Consider the following 16,350-nt stretch of genomic DNA (forward strand, 5'->3'; position numbering starts at 1 on the left):
TGGCGGCCAGGTGCCTCCCTCCCACCTCCCGCCTCACCTGGCAATGCTCCACTCTGGCTCGATGCGCTGGACCCGAGGGTCATCTATGTACTCAAACTGCAGGCTGTTATCCACACGGGCTCGGTCGACACTCACAGAAACAGGGACTGGGCCAAGGCCATTGGATGATGGGGGTGAGACACACACAATCTCACTCATTGACCTCCTGACAGGGAGACAGCAGGAGGGTTGAGAAGAATGGCATGGGCAACGGGAGGTGCCCACTGGCTTGGCAAGGGGTTTCCTCGGTCTGGGGGTATGGCCACAGAAGTGTTCTCCGTCCTTTTATATTCTACACAGTGGAACACATCCCACATCAGTATAGATCAGTGCCCTCTTTTTACCCAGTGGATTAGGGAGGTAGCAAATTGGAGAAAGGGGTTTGAAAACGAAGGGCAGGGATAGGGCTTCATGGGCTTTGGGAGAACTCTCCTTTTCTGGATTTTTCTAGAATATGACTAGCCAGTGCTTAGAATTTGGTCAGGCAGTGAACAAATATTCACTGAGCACCTACTGTACACAGCAGTGACTGCACAGTCCTTGTTCCTGTGGAATTTATGGTCCAAGAGGGACAGTATCAGGTAGATAACGCTGGGCGAGCAGGGCTCTCATCCATGGATTCTTTCAGAACTCCCTACAGCTTCAGGGCTAGGGGAGAGCTGGCAAAAGGTAGTGCTCAATTTTTTATGCTCAAAGGATGCCCTGAGCATAAGTCTGTCCTTTCTAAGAACTGAGGCTATGCAATCTCCATGTTTTTCAAGTCACCATAGTGAGGACTTAACGAATGCTTGATCCTAATGGTGACTGGGGAGCTCCTAGGAGCTCCTTCCTCTGGCATTCTCATGGCCCTCACTTCTGATTATTTTTAGAAGTATCCAGCTCCTCCGATACATGAGATATACACTGACAGTGGGATATATTTCTCACAGTGACTGGTATGGTATTTGGGTCTAGGTGTAGCAAATAACATGAAGATGATGGGGCAGGCCTCGGAATGAACATGCACAGTAATATGTGGACAGCAAGCGTCCCAGATGTGCCGTTTTCTGGTGGGCCTTCAAGTTCATCTTACCCATAGAACTCGCAGGTCTGGTTGCCCAGGTAAACTGCCACGCTGCTCCCAGCCCCAAGGTAATGGCCGGTGATGGTCACCATGGTGCCTCCTGACTCGGGACCTCGGATTGGGTTGAGTGACAGCACAGAAGGGTTCTTTGGAAAGAAGCAGAGAAACGATGACAGCTTAGGTTTTGTCCGGAAGGATGAACCAGGGTTAGATTCAAGGATGGGAGAGACTGTCCTCATTCTGGGCATGGTGGTCCTTTTCCTGTCCTTTTCAATGCTGAATGCTCTCTCTGCTTACCCCAGAGGTGAGACCCTTTCTAAGAAGACTCTCTGGGCATGTCCGGGAAGGCAAAAGAGCCACGCGCTGAAATTAATTAACTCCCCAGAGAGTCGCATGCTCATAACAATGAAGGGAAAGCAGAGGTGACACTGACTAATCTATCAATTAGTTTACAAATTGAGAACAATTTGAAAATGCTTCTCTATCTAGAGCCAGTACTGATTTTTTGGGCACAAAATCAATAGGGCTGAATAAAGCGTCCCTGCCTGGGTTGGGCCACCGAGAGGTTAACGTCCTCCATTAATGGCCCATGCACACGTCCTTCTGTCCTTCCCTAAGCACAAGAAGGGCACAGCAGGCCACCTGGTGCAGAGAGCTGTCAGTAAATGTTAGGATGGCTTCTCACACCCTCATCGGGAGGATGGCGCATCACTGGCTGGGGCTTTCTAGTAAGCTTACTAAGTAGTAAAATTTAGCCTGAAGCTTAAAAGAAATGTCTAGCCTAAAACGCATCAGGCAGCTGACCTAAATCAGAAAAGAATTGCTTCTGCCTGGAGGACAGTGGAGTGGGAGTGAATTGGAAAATGCATTTAACTGAGCAACTATACAGAAACGAATTCTAGTTTGCATCAGCCATTCATTCGCTGTGAGTCCTGAGGCAAGTTTTGAAATCATTCTTTATTCCTCTGTCAAGTGAGAAGGGTGGGCTAGGTTACCTCTAAAGCCCCTCTCAGCTCTGACTTTCTCCAGATTGTCAGAGTACTGACATTCTCCCCAGCTAGTTCTGTGTTTGCTTCTCACACAAACGCCCACTGCCCCTGCCCTGGGTAAGAGATGGAGTAGGTTGGCTGCAGACAGGGCAAGGTACTCTCCAACCTGAAAGAGGAGAGTGTAAGAAAAAGGTGGAGATGCCAAGATAAGAAAGCTGAGGCTAGAAAACCTGAAACAAGCAGTAAAATGCTTTACAGAGAATAGAATTTTGTGCTCTAAAGATTGTTTAAAACTCTCAGCAAGGCTGGTTTGACCCCATCTGCTAGTGTTAATGCCTTTTAATGAAGTACTCAATGTAGCAATGGAGGTAAGTGTCAGAAAAGAGACTTCGGAGGGGGAGCGGGGGTTGAAGAAGTCAGGTTATTGATTCAGTATGAATACAGCCCAGGCGGGCTGCAGGGCCCCGGAAGCAAGTTATTGATTTGGCACGTATAGAGTGCCAGTTTTACAGAAAGGAAGCCTTTGCAATTTGACTATCTGTTGCCTGTGCATAAAGAGATGTTTTCAGGTGTGAGTGTGTGAATGTGTGCGTGTAACTATAGTAGCATACAGAGTGACTCTGGTGGTTCTGCGCACAGATACACATCCCTGCCAGATTTCAGTGACTCGTCTAAACTTCCACTTAAAATATCCTTGGCAGAAAACTAAGCATGTGAATAAATATAGACTTACTTAATTAGGTCCCTTAGGCTATGCGCCCTCATTAGGCTAGAATTGGACTAATGTATTACATTGGTGGTACCAGAGGCAATCCCTCCCCGCCCCAGTCTAGGATCCACTTTCTAAGAAAGGCTGGATTTTGCCTTATGGTACTCCCAAGTCACAGCTTTGTTAATCACATGCCCGTCGCATCCTGGAAAGACAGGCTCCCAAAGCAGCAAGGCCAGAAGCTGCCTTTCTGGAGGGTCCCTTTTCTCCTCCTTGGTCTGCAAGAAGCCTGGTGGTGGAGGGGATTGGGGCCTTCCTAGGAGGAGTCTGGAGCATGTGCGTGCCCTCCCTGGGCATCTGAACCCGGCCCTGGACCCAGTACTCACCACAAAGGTGTACTGCTGATGGGACTTGGTCATAAACTCTGGCTTACACTCGCCAATACACAGGTGCACAGGCCCAGAGGTGGTTCCCACAAGGGCATGGCCCATCTCACAGACAATCCTGGGGAGAAAGCAAACCTTCTGATGAGGGGCTGGGCAAGGGTTGGCATCCCTGCCCACTTACTCTCCCAGTCACGGCAAATGACTCATCACAGTCTTGCAATAATGCTAGACCAAGACTCAGCTTGGTCATCCATCGTGCTGTGTGACCTTAGGTACAGTGCTTTCCCTCTCTGGGCTTTGGTCTCATCTGTAGTGCCAAGGTTGGACGGGATGATCTCTAAAGCCCTGTGTGCCTCTGATATGCTCTGCTGCCTGACCTGTGGCCAAACCTGTTATTCCCCATGCTTAGCACAGTGCCTCGCATTGAGTAGGAACTCAGAATTTGTGGAAAAAAGGGAATGTCCAACAGAGAGAGATCTAGGGGCAGCAAGCTAGCCGACGCTCTCTCCTGTGTAACAAGCCGACATTGCTACACTCTCTAAAGGTGGGAGTGAAGGCCTGTTTGCCAAGCAGATTCAATTGCGGTTTGCTTCCTGTAGTGAGTTTTAAAAAGGGGACAGATAATCTGGAGAGACAGTGAGAGTTCAAAGAAGGAGCTCCCTGCAGAATGGGAGGGGTGGAGTCCTGTGGCAGTAGGCAAAGTGGTGGGAACTGGACGAGTTCATTAGGCCAGCAGGTGACACTGGCCTCTCACTTCATCAAAGGCTGAGAGCACCGGGTGGGAGAGGCAGTGACACTGCCCTGAGTGAAAGTCACGTCTCACACTCACAGGAGAGCTGGAGGGATGAGGTGTGCAGCGCTCTCTCTCGAGCAGCGCAGATCAATACCCCTAGTGATGACTTCCCCGGCGCCCGAGAGAACACTTACACAAGCACATTGAGATATGGGTTGCCTTAGCCATGGTAGCCTTCTAGAAAGGGTGGGCAGCTGAGGATGGGGAGAGATGAAGGAATCAGGGACTTGGGGAACCTCTTGCCTGGAATGGTCAGGCCTGAGCTGGGTGGGATAGCACCCTGCCGGCTCAGCAAGGAAGAGCTTGGGAACGGAGGGCAGGATTTTTCCCTTCCTCCCAATATCACTTCAGAGGCTCAGAGCAGTCTGGTGGTGCTCCTCGTAGGTTTGCTTAGTGGGGAGTCAGAAAAGCAGACCCCATCTCCACTAATCCCCAGCATTATCCTGGCACGGTGGGGAAGATCTGTGTTTAACCGAGCGATGCTTATCTCAACAGCTTCTCTAAGAAGGAAGGTAACTAAACAGAGATTTCATTTCGATGTAATAAAACTTGCATTAAACAAATACGCCGCATGCTCACACACACGGCACACCACTGATCTCCATCTCCTTCATAACAGTTAATCCCAAATAACTACTTTCACTCCTGGCGAATATTTACTTAACATGCAATAACTGTCTTATTACGTTTAGCATATTAGATTCAACAAGAAAGTACTGAAAGGGAAGAACAGTCTCTCTTCCCCTTTCTCTATGAATCAATAAATTAATTATGAACCCAAGTAAACATGACAGTGATGATCAATTAATATTTTACATGTAACTGTCTCCTGAAACCCTATTAGGGGAGCGTTTGAGAAGCTCCATTTAAGGTACTGTGTGGTTATCTTCATACTGCCACCTGCGTGGAGTAACGCCTCTTCCGTCCTGTTGCCTGGGCCCTGGCAACCTGCTGCTGGTTCAGGTCCCTGACACCCTGCAAACGATGCCCAGCACGCTCAAGGAGCTCCAGAGGAGAATCAACTGGCTATTGTAGGCAGTGTCGGGGGAGAGGAGGGAAGAGAGCAGGAGGGAGCAGGAAAGTTTCTCTCCCTCTCTTCTAATCAGGGTTTGTGTGTTACTCACACATCACCCTTAGACACTCCGCTGGAGTGATCTTAGAGAAGAAATGGAGGAAGAAATCATCACAGGCTTGAAGTTAAGGAAGAAAGAAATACGAGAACACATGAAAGTCATGGGCAGCGTGGAAATGTCCTTCCCTGGGCCCTGGGTCTGTGCAGGAAAGGAGAAGGCCCGGAGCGGCCCTGGTCAGCTGCCCCTGTGTGGAGCTCATGATGGGCCAGGGCCTCTGGGCACACTGCCTCTTCTAGGACATTTTCCTGCTAGGGGCTCATGTTTCAAAAGAAAAGTGGTGCATATCAAGCACCTAGGAGAAGAGTGAGGAATGAGAGATGGATGCCACCCAAGTGTCCAAGGAGGGGCACATGTAGTTGGCTCTGAATGCCCCCACCTGGAAAGGAAGGGTGCAGAGGTCCAGGGGCTGGGCTGGGGAGGAATCAGAGCTGGCCATGGGGCCCTTTCCTTGGCCATCAGCTGAACCCCCCTCTCAGCTCTGGAAAAAGTGGGCAGAGGGCTGTGGTCAGCTGTGGGTTGGAGAAAAGGGTCTGGGCAGGGAGATCTAAGAAGAGGAGAGTCCTAAGAAAATCAGGCAGCATTGCAGACAAACTCCAAGCACCTCTAACTCTTCTTCCCTTTCATTCCTGGGACACCGTGCCTGCAGGGAAGGGTGGAAAGGGCTTGAATATATTTGTCGCAGGCACTTGTTCTTTGAGTTCAGGGAGATAGAGAGTTAAAGGAAGATGCCAGGGCAGCTGCAGGGATTGGAAAGGGTTACACTGAGGAAGGAGTATTATGCCAAAGCAGGGGATTCCAGACCTTAATAATAAGAAGGACTACAGTTTACTGATTCTGGCAGGCGCTCTACAAGAAAGGATCTCATGCTATCCTCAGGCTCTGCCTCAGAGCGGGTCTTATCTCCATCGTACAGACTATGAAACTGAGGCTCAGAGATGCTAAGTGACTTATCTCTGGGGGCCCCAACTGCGGTTAAGTGGTAGAGCCCTGATTCAAATCCAGGTCAGCTCAACTCCAGAGCTCACGCTTCTGACCACGCCCCTCTACTGCCACTCGATTTAATGGGATGCTCTGTGCATCTTTCAAGGAAGGGACAGTGTGGACATGGCAGCAATGGTAGAGGTGAGGTTGTTGGCGGGGTGTGGTGAGAAAGACCGAGCTGGGTCCCTCAGGTTCTGAGAGCTAATCACTTCTCCCCTCGACCTTCTTAGCTGTAGACAACCACAGTCAGTGGTGTGCGCACCACCACCTCCTCCAAGCCTTGCAAGTCAGCAAGGTTGGTTGATTCCTTGTGGTTTGCTTTCTTGAGGCCTCTTGCCTGCCCCGTCTCCTCCCTGTGTCCCTGGTGGCTCTGGGGTCCCTGTGTATTATTAGGAGACAATAGCTGGAGATGGGATTCTCTCCTTATAAAATGGGAAGTTGGACCAAACAACGGTCCAGCTTTGCCATCTGAAGACCTGACTCTCCTGGCGGCAAAGGGCTTCCGGAGGCCCATCAGTGCCACGGATAATCTTTATAATGGGAGCTGCAGATTCCATGGGGCAAACAGTTTACTGCTTTGGACGCCTAAAGCACCGGCACAGCAACTGTAGAGATCGGCCGTTCCTACCTACCTATTTTCCAGATGAGATGTTTGAGGAGCAGGGAGCAAAGTGACTTGCTCAGTCACCTGGTTCATCCATAGCCGAGCTGAGGCTTGACTGCCAGTCTCCTGGCACGCAACCCCGTGTCTTGTCCCACACAACACCACCTCCCATAGACTTGCATAGATGGCGCCTCGCTCCCTGGGGCAGGAACACACACACATCTCACATCCATCCCGGAGTGTCTAAGTTCACAGGTACAGCAGATGAGAGGGAACAGCCTGAGGATCTTTGGGGAATCTGCCCCATGGGGAGCCCCTGTCCCAGGAGGGACTGAGCTGCAGCCTCAACCTGTATCCCATGGTCCAAAAAACTTCCTGTGACTGAGTCATCCAGCCCTCCACAGACCTGTGGGGTGCTGATTGCAGGACTAAGCGGGGCCCTTTAACCAACATTAACCTAATTGCTGAGTGATAGATGGCACGGCACAAGCATATGGTGAATCATTACCGTGCCGGTAAATCCTGCCCGCGCCCGGGACTCTGCACCGGGCCCTGTTAGCCAAATTCATCTCTCACAGACATCTGTAACGATTGTGCCTGCTGCTCACTGCCCGGGATGGAGGCTTTAATGATGTTAACAAACCCTGAAACCTCGGGAGTGGTAATGAGCCTGGCACGGCTGGAAAGCAGGGCTGCATCCAGCGAGGTGCAGGGTGTGCTCTCTGCCTCCTGCCTGCCCCGGACCTGAGGTGCTGGCTTTCCAGCCTCTGCAGGAATGTGTGGGGACGTTCCCCTCCCCACGCTCCCTTCATAGACTCACTTGCAGCTTCTCTTGACACTTTCCTCCCCATGGCCCTGGGTGCAGCATGAGTGCAGTACATTTCATCTCAGAAACAGAACTGAAATTCCTTACATTTGGGCAGCACGTTAGGCTCATGAACATCACAGAGACTGAACAGCTTGCTAAGGTCTTGGGGCTGGTCAGTAGAGGAGGCAGGTCTAAAACCTCGCGAGATTCTGAGGGCCAGTTGCCCAGGAATTTGCACTTCTCAGCTGAAAGCCTTACCTCCCACCCTCACCCCACACCCTAGCCCTTTCCTTTGGACTCCTGTAGTATCTCACCAAGTTTGGATACAGGCCTGTGTCTAGGGACCCAAGGGAGGTCTGTGAGGTCGAGGTGGATTTGGGGTTGCGTGACTGAGTACCTTGCCCAGTCTGGCAGGATGCGGGGCTCTGTAAAGATGGTCTGTCTGCCAGGAGGACCTCTGTGGGTGTCCTGGCTCCTGCCACAACAGCTTTTACCTCTTTTTGGCTCAGAAGCACTATTTGTGTCCTTTCCTTTTTTCCATCTTCCTCATCTCTTTCCTATAGGGCCAGGCAGCTGTTCCTCCAAGACTCATTCCTTGCAGGAATAAGGTTGTCACTGAAGGATCAGAACTGAAGGATCTGAGAGGTCAGGTCAGCTCTTGCTTCTCCCCTGTTGTGGCTGGCAGGCATCACACAGCCCTTGGAGTCCAGGAATTCACCCCTTTCGACTCTGACCCTTCTCTGGGCCTTGCGAGAGTCACAGCCTCTGAGCCTCAAAGCTACACACTGAGTCATGGAATTTCAGACTGCTCCTGTCCAGGAGTCGTGCCCCATCCCTGTTATGGAAGGGAAGTCGCCCTGCGTTAGGGGTCAGGAGACTCAAAGTAATTCTACCTCAGCCACTTAAGCCCTGAATGAACCGGGGAAGGTCATTTCACTTCTCCTGAGTCCTTTGCTCTCTCTTGCTTTGCAAAATGGCGATAACAATATTTACCTCTCAGAGTCCTTACCAATTAAAAGTGAGATAGTGGATGAGAAAGTGCTCTGTTAACTGCAAAGTGCTGATGGAAGATAAAGCGATGTCATTTTTATGGTCGCCACTAAAGGCTGCCTCGGGGCGGGAGCGATCAGAGGAAAAGACCTGAGCTGGCAGAGGGGTGAGGCTAAGGGAAGGAAGTCCCTGCCCCAAAGTCACACTCTTGCTCATGCTCCTAGTACCCCCTGCAGAGCTGTGTTCACAGTGGAATCAGAATGGCTTGACCCAACTTTCCTGATAAATCACGCAGAATGACTGGGCTGCTCCTCGCTTTCTCCTTCAGAGGGGTGGCAGCCCTTTTCTACCCTCCCACCCCCAGCTTCATGCCCACCTCCTGCCCACCAACTCCTCAGCGACCGCCACTGCCAAATGAACACCCCAAACTGGAACATATGTCACTCCTGGAGCCCCTCTCGCCTGTCCGCCACTACACACCTATTTTCTAATTTCCAGCTGACACTTCCCTTAGTGAAATAAATGAATTTGCTCCGGCGGAGGCCCTGCTCGGATTAAGCTGCTGTCAGAGCCCCATGCAACAAACAAATTGTTGCCCACAGCCCACCGTGCGGGATGCATTCCAATGGGGGCTGGCACGGGAAGGGCTGGGGGAGACCTAGGAGGAAACGCTCAGTCACGCTGGTGGGCAGGCAAAGACTAGAATGAAGAACGGTTGGTGCCAGAGCCCTGATGCCAGAAGAGCCGGGGAACAGGGAATCAAGCAGAATGAGACCCCCTGAGGGTGGAGGTGATGGACGAGGGGGTCCTGGGAAGGTTTCTGGGGCAGGTCCATGGGAGGAGAAGGTAATGGGAGATGAATCATGGAAAAGGCCCAGAGAAGGGAGAGGGGAGAGTCTCCAGTCTCCACTCTGAAGCTCCCATGGGAAAAGGGCCGGCCAGGAGGGACTCACTGCTCAGCGATGATGTATTCCCCTGGGAGGGGCGTGCAGGGCACCCCAGCCACCTGCACATGGTGGGCGATCTCAGAGAAGTCCAGACCCAGGTTCACTCCATGGATGGTCACTCGCGTCCCTCCTTCTGGCGGTCCAGACACCGTCAAAATCTGCAGGAGGGAAATGGGATTAGCAATTTGGGTTGGTCACAGGAACAGAAACAGCAGTACCCTTCCCCCCCCCCCCCCAGGGAGGTTTCAGAACCTATGGGCACCAAGAGTTCGGGTAAGTGTGTTTTCTCCACTTTTCGGTTTATCTCGGATCTTGACATTATGCTGTGTTTTACACTGCTTCTTCGGTTCTTTACATCATTCATTCATTCATTCACTCATTCATCTAGTTATTTAAAAAAAAATCAGAAAAAATACTCGACTCAAGGCAGAAAACCATTGTTTGCGACATGTCTCTAATTCACTAGTTGCCTGGTTACAATCAGTCACATATGTCTCTGGACTTCAGTTTTCTTAGTTGTGAAGGGAGTATAATCATTTCTACCAACCTCGGAGGGAGCTTAGAAGCACCAAATAGAAGGTGTGCTTGGGAGGATTTTGGAAACCAGAGGGCTTTGTAATTGTGACAGTGTTATTATTGCCACTGCTGTGTGCTAGAGCCCGTCGGGGGTACAATGAAGAATATGACAGGAAATTTGCCCTCAAGAAACTTAGTGTAGAGGGGGCTGAGATAAAGGAGGTGCATGAATAGCACTGATTCAGGGTGTCCAGGGATGACAGACACAGAGAGAAAGCAGTGGGAGCGCAGAGAGTAGAGACTGGGTTTGGCTGCAGGGGGGATGATCAAAGATGGGAAGTGCATTTGGCATTGCTCTGCAAAAAACATCCTATGACACACGTTAGGACCAAGAAGAAATAACTTTAGGATTTTCCAGATCTTTCCTGGCTTCTTTTAGCAAGGATTGCTAATTATTCATTCCCTAATTGAGCCCCCAAATGCTGGAAACAGAATAGCAGAATACGGGGCTCCCAAGATGTAATAAAGTTCTATCTGGGAACAGACCAGACTCTTGGAAAAATGCAGCTCTTTGGGATCCAACAGATCCCAATGAGTTAAGTTCACGCTTTGTAGCCAGTAGTTATCTGAAGCAGGAAAAATAATTAGAAGTGAACTCTATCCTAGACAGTAGAGGAACATAGAATTTCATAGCTGGAAGGGATCTCAGAGTATCTTATTCTAAGATCCTTACTTTTTACAGCAAGATAAATGAGACCCAGAGGAGTCAGGGGTATGTCCAAAACTTTGAACAACTTGTATACACAGTTGTAAAAAGGTCCAGTGCTCTTTCTACTCCATTTTAGGATGGGCAGGACAGAAGAAGGAAGGAGCAAAAAAAAAAAAGGAGGGGGGGCTTGATGAAGATCGAGGGTCCACTAGAATCTCCCAGAAGAGGATACCTGGGCAGAGCCACAGTCTCTCCGTTTTTGGACACTCTGGACAGTCTCCCTCTTGACCCTGTATGTGCTGGTGGGGTGTCCGAGGGGGTGGCAGGGTCAGTGTGCCCTGGGGTGCAGATGATGGATGAGTACAGGTGAGCTCGCTGTAGAGAGCTCTGGAGACCCTTCTTACCTAAGCAAGTGCACTGCTCCCTTCCTGTGATGTGGGCACCGTGAATGATGCTGCCAATTCAGCCACCAACCGCCAAGTGATAGTGAGCAGAAAAAGGATGCTTCTTCCCCTCACTGCCTGGCTGATACGCTGTTCGGACTCCCGGTCTCTTGGTAAGCTGGCTGCAGAGCCGACTCTTCAACTCAGACCTCCTGCCCGTCTATCCTACTCTGTAGGCCAAAGACGGTGCTGCCTCCTTCCCTCTGTGCCATCCAGGCCCTGAACACTCTTATCTGGAGACTCATTTTACCCAAGCCACCTTATGTATGGCTCTGATTCCCTTGTCTGAGAATAAAATATCTTCCTTATGAATAAAAATAAACAACAGGCATGAAATGAATCAAGTGGGCTCAGAGGTGTCTTGTATGCTGGAGGTGAGGGTGGGAGAAGGAAGGACAACTTGGAGAGGAAGGAGCTGGCGTGAGGAACTGACAGCCCCTGTAGCTCTTCTGTCCCTGCACTCTAAAAACATCCAACAATAATCCATCCTGGCTGTCCCAGTCTCCTCTGGCACAGTTTCCTCAGGGACCTGGGGCTCCTGGGCTCTGGGAGATGGACTCTTATTAATGAGAAACGGAAAGTGCTGCTTCCGTACCTGCTGCAGGGGAGCATAAGGAGCAGACGATTTGCTTTTAGTTCCTGGTTCTCTTTTGAGCCACTTAGAATGAGCTTCACCAGCCCCTCCATCCCCTCCCCCAGCCAACTGGAAGGCACGAAGCCACCTACCCAAAGGAACTGACACAGCAGTGGTGATTGGTTCTCTTTCCTTCTCCTGCTTTTATTTCTTAAAAAACATTCTTTTGCTCACTGCAGTTAATTACAACCTTTCAGAAAAACTGTGAAATGAAATCTTTCTGGGAAGCCTAAAAATATTTCTGTCTTGCAGGTAGCCTGTGGGGACTGCATTGTGGATCCTCAGCGGCGTCGGCAGGTTCCACGGGGTAGCTTCCTCCTGCTGGCAAATCACTGCAGTGTTTCCCTTCCAACATTCAAGGATCAGTGGCAGACACATGGTCATAGGCATTGGGGTGCTGTAGGGTCTATTTGTTAGCACAGAGCTGCTCAGAAGCATAATCCAGCTTATATTGTTTAGAGAAGAAGATTGTTTTTTGGGTAAATTATTAGCAAGTATTGTAATCTTGGCATGAAGAGATAAGTGAGTGGGTAGATCCAGCTAGCAGCTGGGGGAATCCAAGCTGGGAGAATCAGTGTCCTCGTGGGTCACTAAACCAGGTCCCTAGGGCTTGGAAAGTGCCTGGGGAGTGTGAGGTCTTCATGGGGGTCTTCTTTCAATGCCGTGTACTATGCTGCCAGCACCCGAGTAGGTGGCAAGGGAGTCCAGGGGACAACTAAGCAGGTGTTGAGCTCTGGGGCTTACACGGGACACAGCTTATAGCTTCCTTGCTGAAAGCAAAACTGACCTGTAAAAGTCTGAATTTCCAAAACACAGATGAAGTGGCGATTACTTGATTTGCAAGTGCATTCCCAAGGCCTCCATTACTGACGACTTCCAAATCTATATGGTTGGCGCAGGCCCCTCTCCTGAGCTCCATGGCCATATATCCAATTGCTACTGGGCATCTCCACTTCCCCATGTATGTCCCTCAGGCACCTCAAATTTCACCATGTCTAAAAATGAACTCTTAATTTTTCTTCCTCCCACCCCCAAGCCAATTACCCTCCCAGATCCTCTTTCAAGGTTAATGGACTCACCATGCACCCAGCCAGAATTCTGCAAGCACCTTCGGCTGTTTCTTTCCCTCATCTACCAGGAATAATAAAGAGAGTCACCAGGCCCTATCGGTTCTCGCTCCCCGGTGTCTTTTGAGTCCACGTGTTCCAGAGTAGGTGTTCAGCAGGACTCCATCATCTCCTACCCATACTAACCCCAAGGGTCTGCACGTAAATCTACTTTCCAGTTAGCTGCCAGGGTGACCTTCACAAACACATGCTTCATCACTTGACCAGGTTACAAGTCACTTGCTCTAAAAACCTTCCATGGCTCTGACCATTGCCAAGGCAAAGCCCCTAATTCCTAAGGCTGGCCTGGCAGGTGTGGACTTTCTGGTTCTGATCCCTTTTATCCCTTCAGCCACACTTTCCATTCAATAGCACATCCTTCACGTCCTGCCCTATCTGAGGTTCCTTTCTACATCATGCCCTTTAAAAATCCCTGAGCCTTTGGACATGTTGCTCATTCACCTCCCGCTTAAAAATCAGAGTGGCTCAAGGGGGAGGTCTGTGTGCAGAGTACAAAAGCACAGAGAAAGACACCCTGTAGAAGGCAGCTTTTGTTGTCTGAAGCCATCCAGGCAGCTGAGAATGAGTCCAAGGGCCATGCGCTGTCTGTGGTGGGCCTGGGAAGCAAGGACCCTGTACCCTGCCTTCTGTGTTTCTTCTTAGGATCAAGTATTTGAAGACGGCCAGGGAGGGGAGGCTTGGTGACAAAGGATTTCTCCTCCAGAGAGGGAGTGAGCAGGACCCTGCAGGGCACTACCTCAGACCAGGAAGCCGCAGGGTCCCTAACGCCCTAACCCCGGCCGCCTGACCCAACACACACAGAGACCATGTCCCCAGGGCTCTCTCTTAAAATCAGCTTTCAACTGCAGGGCACCTGGGGCTGCGTCCCACAAAGTTGGCTCTCCTGGAAGCCAAGTCTGGCCTTTCTACATGGACCTATAAAGGGGCAATTTGGCTGAATCCCCAGCTACTGCTTGCAGGACTGCAGGGAAGTCCTTCCAGATCTAGATGCAGCTGAGAGGCTGCAGGGGAGGGCAGAGCTAATCTCCCACAGAAGTGAGGGTGAGAGGCTGCGGTGGAGTCACATGAAGTGCCCCAATGACAGAAGGGAAACCAAAGTATGGCCAGCGTGGGAGGCAGATCCACGTGTCTTGGTCAGTTTCAGATAACTCTATGCTGCTGGCTACACTAAGGTAGGGAAGAATGACCATCTGATGCTGGGACTGCGTCTGCAGAAGGAAGAGAGTAACCTCTGGAGTCAGACAGACCTGAATTTAAATACTAGCTCTAACACTTACAAGTTATGTGACGTTGAATCTCAATATCCTCATTCAAAAACAGATAATCATGCTTGCCTCATAGGGATGATGTGAAGATGAAGTGAGATAACATTTGGAGAGTCCTTAGTATGCTGGTTTAGAGAGCAGGTCTTGATAATTGGTATTCTCCTTCCCTGCGCTTCCCTGCACCTCTGTCTTCCTAGACGACTACAACATGGGCTGTTAGAACTGGCAGGGTTAGAGATGATGGAAGTCCTCCTATTGGTCTGCAAGAACAACACAAGGATCAGGGAGTTCATCACAGAAGCTGGGGAGACCCGGGGTTCAAGGAGCTGCTCATGGGCTGATTGGAGAATGCCCGAAGCTGAGCGTGGGCAGGGAATGGTGACGGCTCCAGAGCAGGGTCCTGGCTTTGGAGAGTTCTGGGCCCTGCACAGAAGCAGGTTCAGAGCCAGACATCCTTTCACCCAAAATAAGTTTGGAAGAACACTGGCCCTGTATAAGAAGTTCTTTATTCTTTCCTCCCTCCCTTCTGGCCATTTCTTCTTTCCCTGGCTATCAGCCATTCTGGGGTAGGTACAGCATTCCCTAAGGAACTCAGTTAATTCTTTCAGGGAAGTACTTCTGAATGAGACACCCACACAAACAAATGATGTGACAGTTTGGGGTGTGTGTGTGTGTGTGTGTGTGTGTGTGTGTGGTGGGGATGTGGAGGAGGGGAAGGGAAGTGAAACCTGTTAAATCAGCAGGGAAGGTCTTTGGATATTGACTCATTTCAGCCCCATGCTTTTCACCCCATTTTATACTGTGGACTAGAAGTCTATCTGAATTCTCCCCATGTGGACCTCAGAAGTGAGAGCTAGAAGGAAGGGATTGGAGAAACAAGATCCTAGAAGCAGCCTGCTGCTGTTGGGTTGGGGTAAAGGGGGTCACTGAGGCTCTTCCCTCCGCGCTCTGCTGGCACTGCCTATGTGCCCCTCCCCTGCCCGCCCCTCACACTCGGGACCTCCCAGGGTCCTGGCCCTATCCTCTTATGGATTATGATCTTATGCTGCATATTGATGTTTTAGTCAATGATGGACCATATATATGATGATGGTCTTATAAGATTATAACAGAGTTGAAAAATTCCTACCACCTAGGGGCATTGTAGAGGCCATAAGTTATATGGAAGCCTAGCACATACAATTATGTACGGCACATAATACTTGAAAATGATGCTGAATGACCAGGATATTGGTTTATGCACTTACTTTATTTTTTATTGTTATTTTAGGGTGTATTCCTCCTACTTATTAAAGAAAGCTGACTGTAAAACAGCCTCAGGGAGGTCCCTCAGGAGGGATTCCAGAAGGAGCTGTCATCACACTGTGTGTGTGCTGTGGCCCCTGAAGACCTCGCAGCGGGACAAGGTAAGGAGGCAGGAGACCTAGCCCTGGGGAGGCCTAGGCTGATGTGTGTCTTTGTATCTTAGTCTTTAACAAAATAAGTTTAAAAAGTAAAAAAGTGAATTTCACAAGTAGAAAAAAGCTTATGGAACAAGGTTATAAAGAAAATATTTTTGTGCAGCTATACAAAGTGTGGATTTTAAGAGTTATTACAAAACAGTCGAAAGGTTAAAATTAAGTCTATAAAGTAAAGAGTTATAGTAGCTAAAGTTAATTTGTAATTAAAGAAGAAAACAATGCGTTAATTAATTCAGTGTAGGCTGCGGGCATACTGTGTTTATGGTCTATGGTCGTGCACAGTAATGCCCTAGGCCTTCACATTCACTCACCACTCACACCCAGAGCAACTTCCAGTCCTGCAAGCTCCATTCATGGTAAATGCCCTATGCGGTGTACCATTTTAAATCTTTTATATCACATTTTTATCATCCCATTTTTATGTTTAAATACACAAGTATTTACCACTGTGTCACAGTCGCCTATAGTATTCAGGACTAGTGACACGCAGTACAGGTTTGCTGTCTAGGTGTGTAGTGGGCTGCACCATCTAGGTTTGTGTAAGTACACACCAGGATGTTCACACAGGGATGAAATCGTCTAACGACACATTGCTCAGAATGTATCCCCACGGTTAAGCGATGCTTGACTGTACGTGTGCTCGCTGGGAGAGTTCGAGGGTGTCCAGGAGTTCAGGGAACAAAGCCTCTATGCGTTTGTCACGCTGTTCCCTGTGCTGGTCAAGCATGTCCACTGACAAATGCCTACCCATCCT

General features: G+C 49.8%; 1 protein-coding gene across 1 annotated transcript in view; it reads right to left on the reverse strand.

Annotated features, from left to right (window-relative positions):
- PLXNA2 (plexin A2) overlaps window positions 1-16,350 on the reverse strand; it is a 115,974-nt gene that overhangs the window by 24,534 nt on the left and 75,090 nt on the right. The window contains exons 10-13 of the mRNA XM_012459256.3: window positions 9,449-9,600; window positions 3,187-3,304; window positions 1,112-1,248; window positions 38-205 (exon numbers count right to left, since the gene is read on the reverse strand). Of these exons, the coding sequence (XP_012314679.2) occupies window positions 38-205; window positions 1,112-1,248; window positions 3,187-3,304; window positions 9,449-9,600 (575 nt within the window). The remainder of the gene's footprint in view (window positions 1-37; window positions 206-1,111; window positions 1,249-3,186; window positions 3,305-9,448; window positions 9,601-16,350) is intronic.

The sequence above is a fragment of the Aotus nancymaae genome, unplaced genomic scaffold (genome assembly GCF_030222135.1).
Source record: "Aotus nancymaae isolate 86718 unplaced genomic scaffold, 86718_ANA_hifiasm-v0.15.2.pri h1tg000039l, whole genome shotgun sequence".
In the NCBI taxonomy this organism is placed as follows: domain Eukaryota; kingdom Metazoa; phylum Chordata; class Mammalia; order Primates; family Aotidae; genus Aotus; species Aotus nancymaae.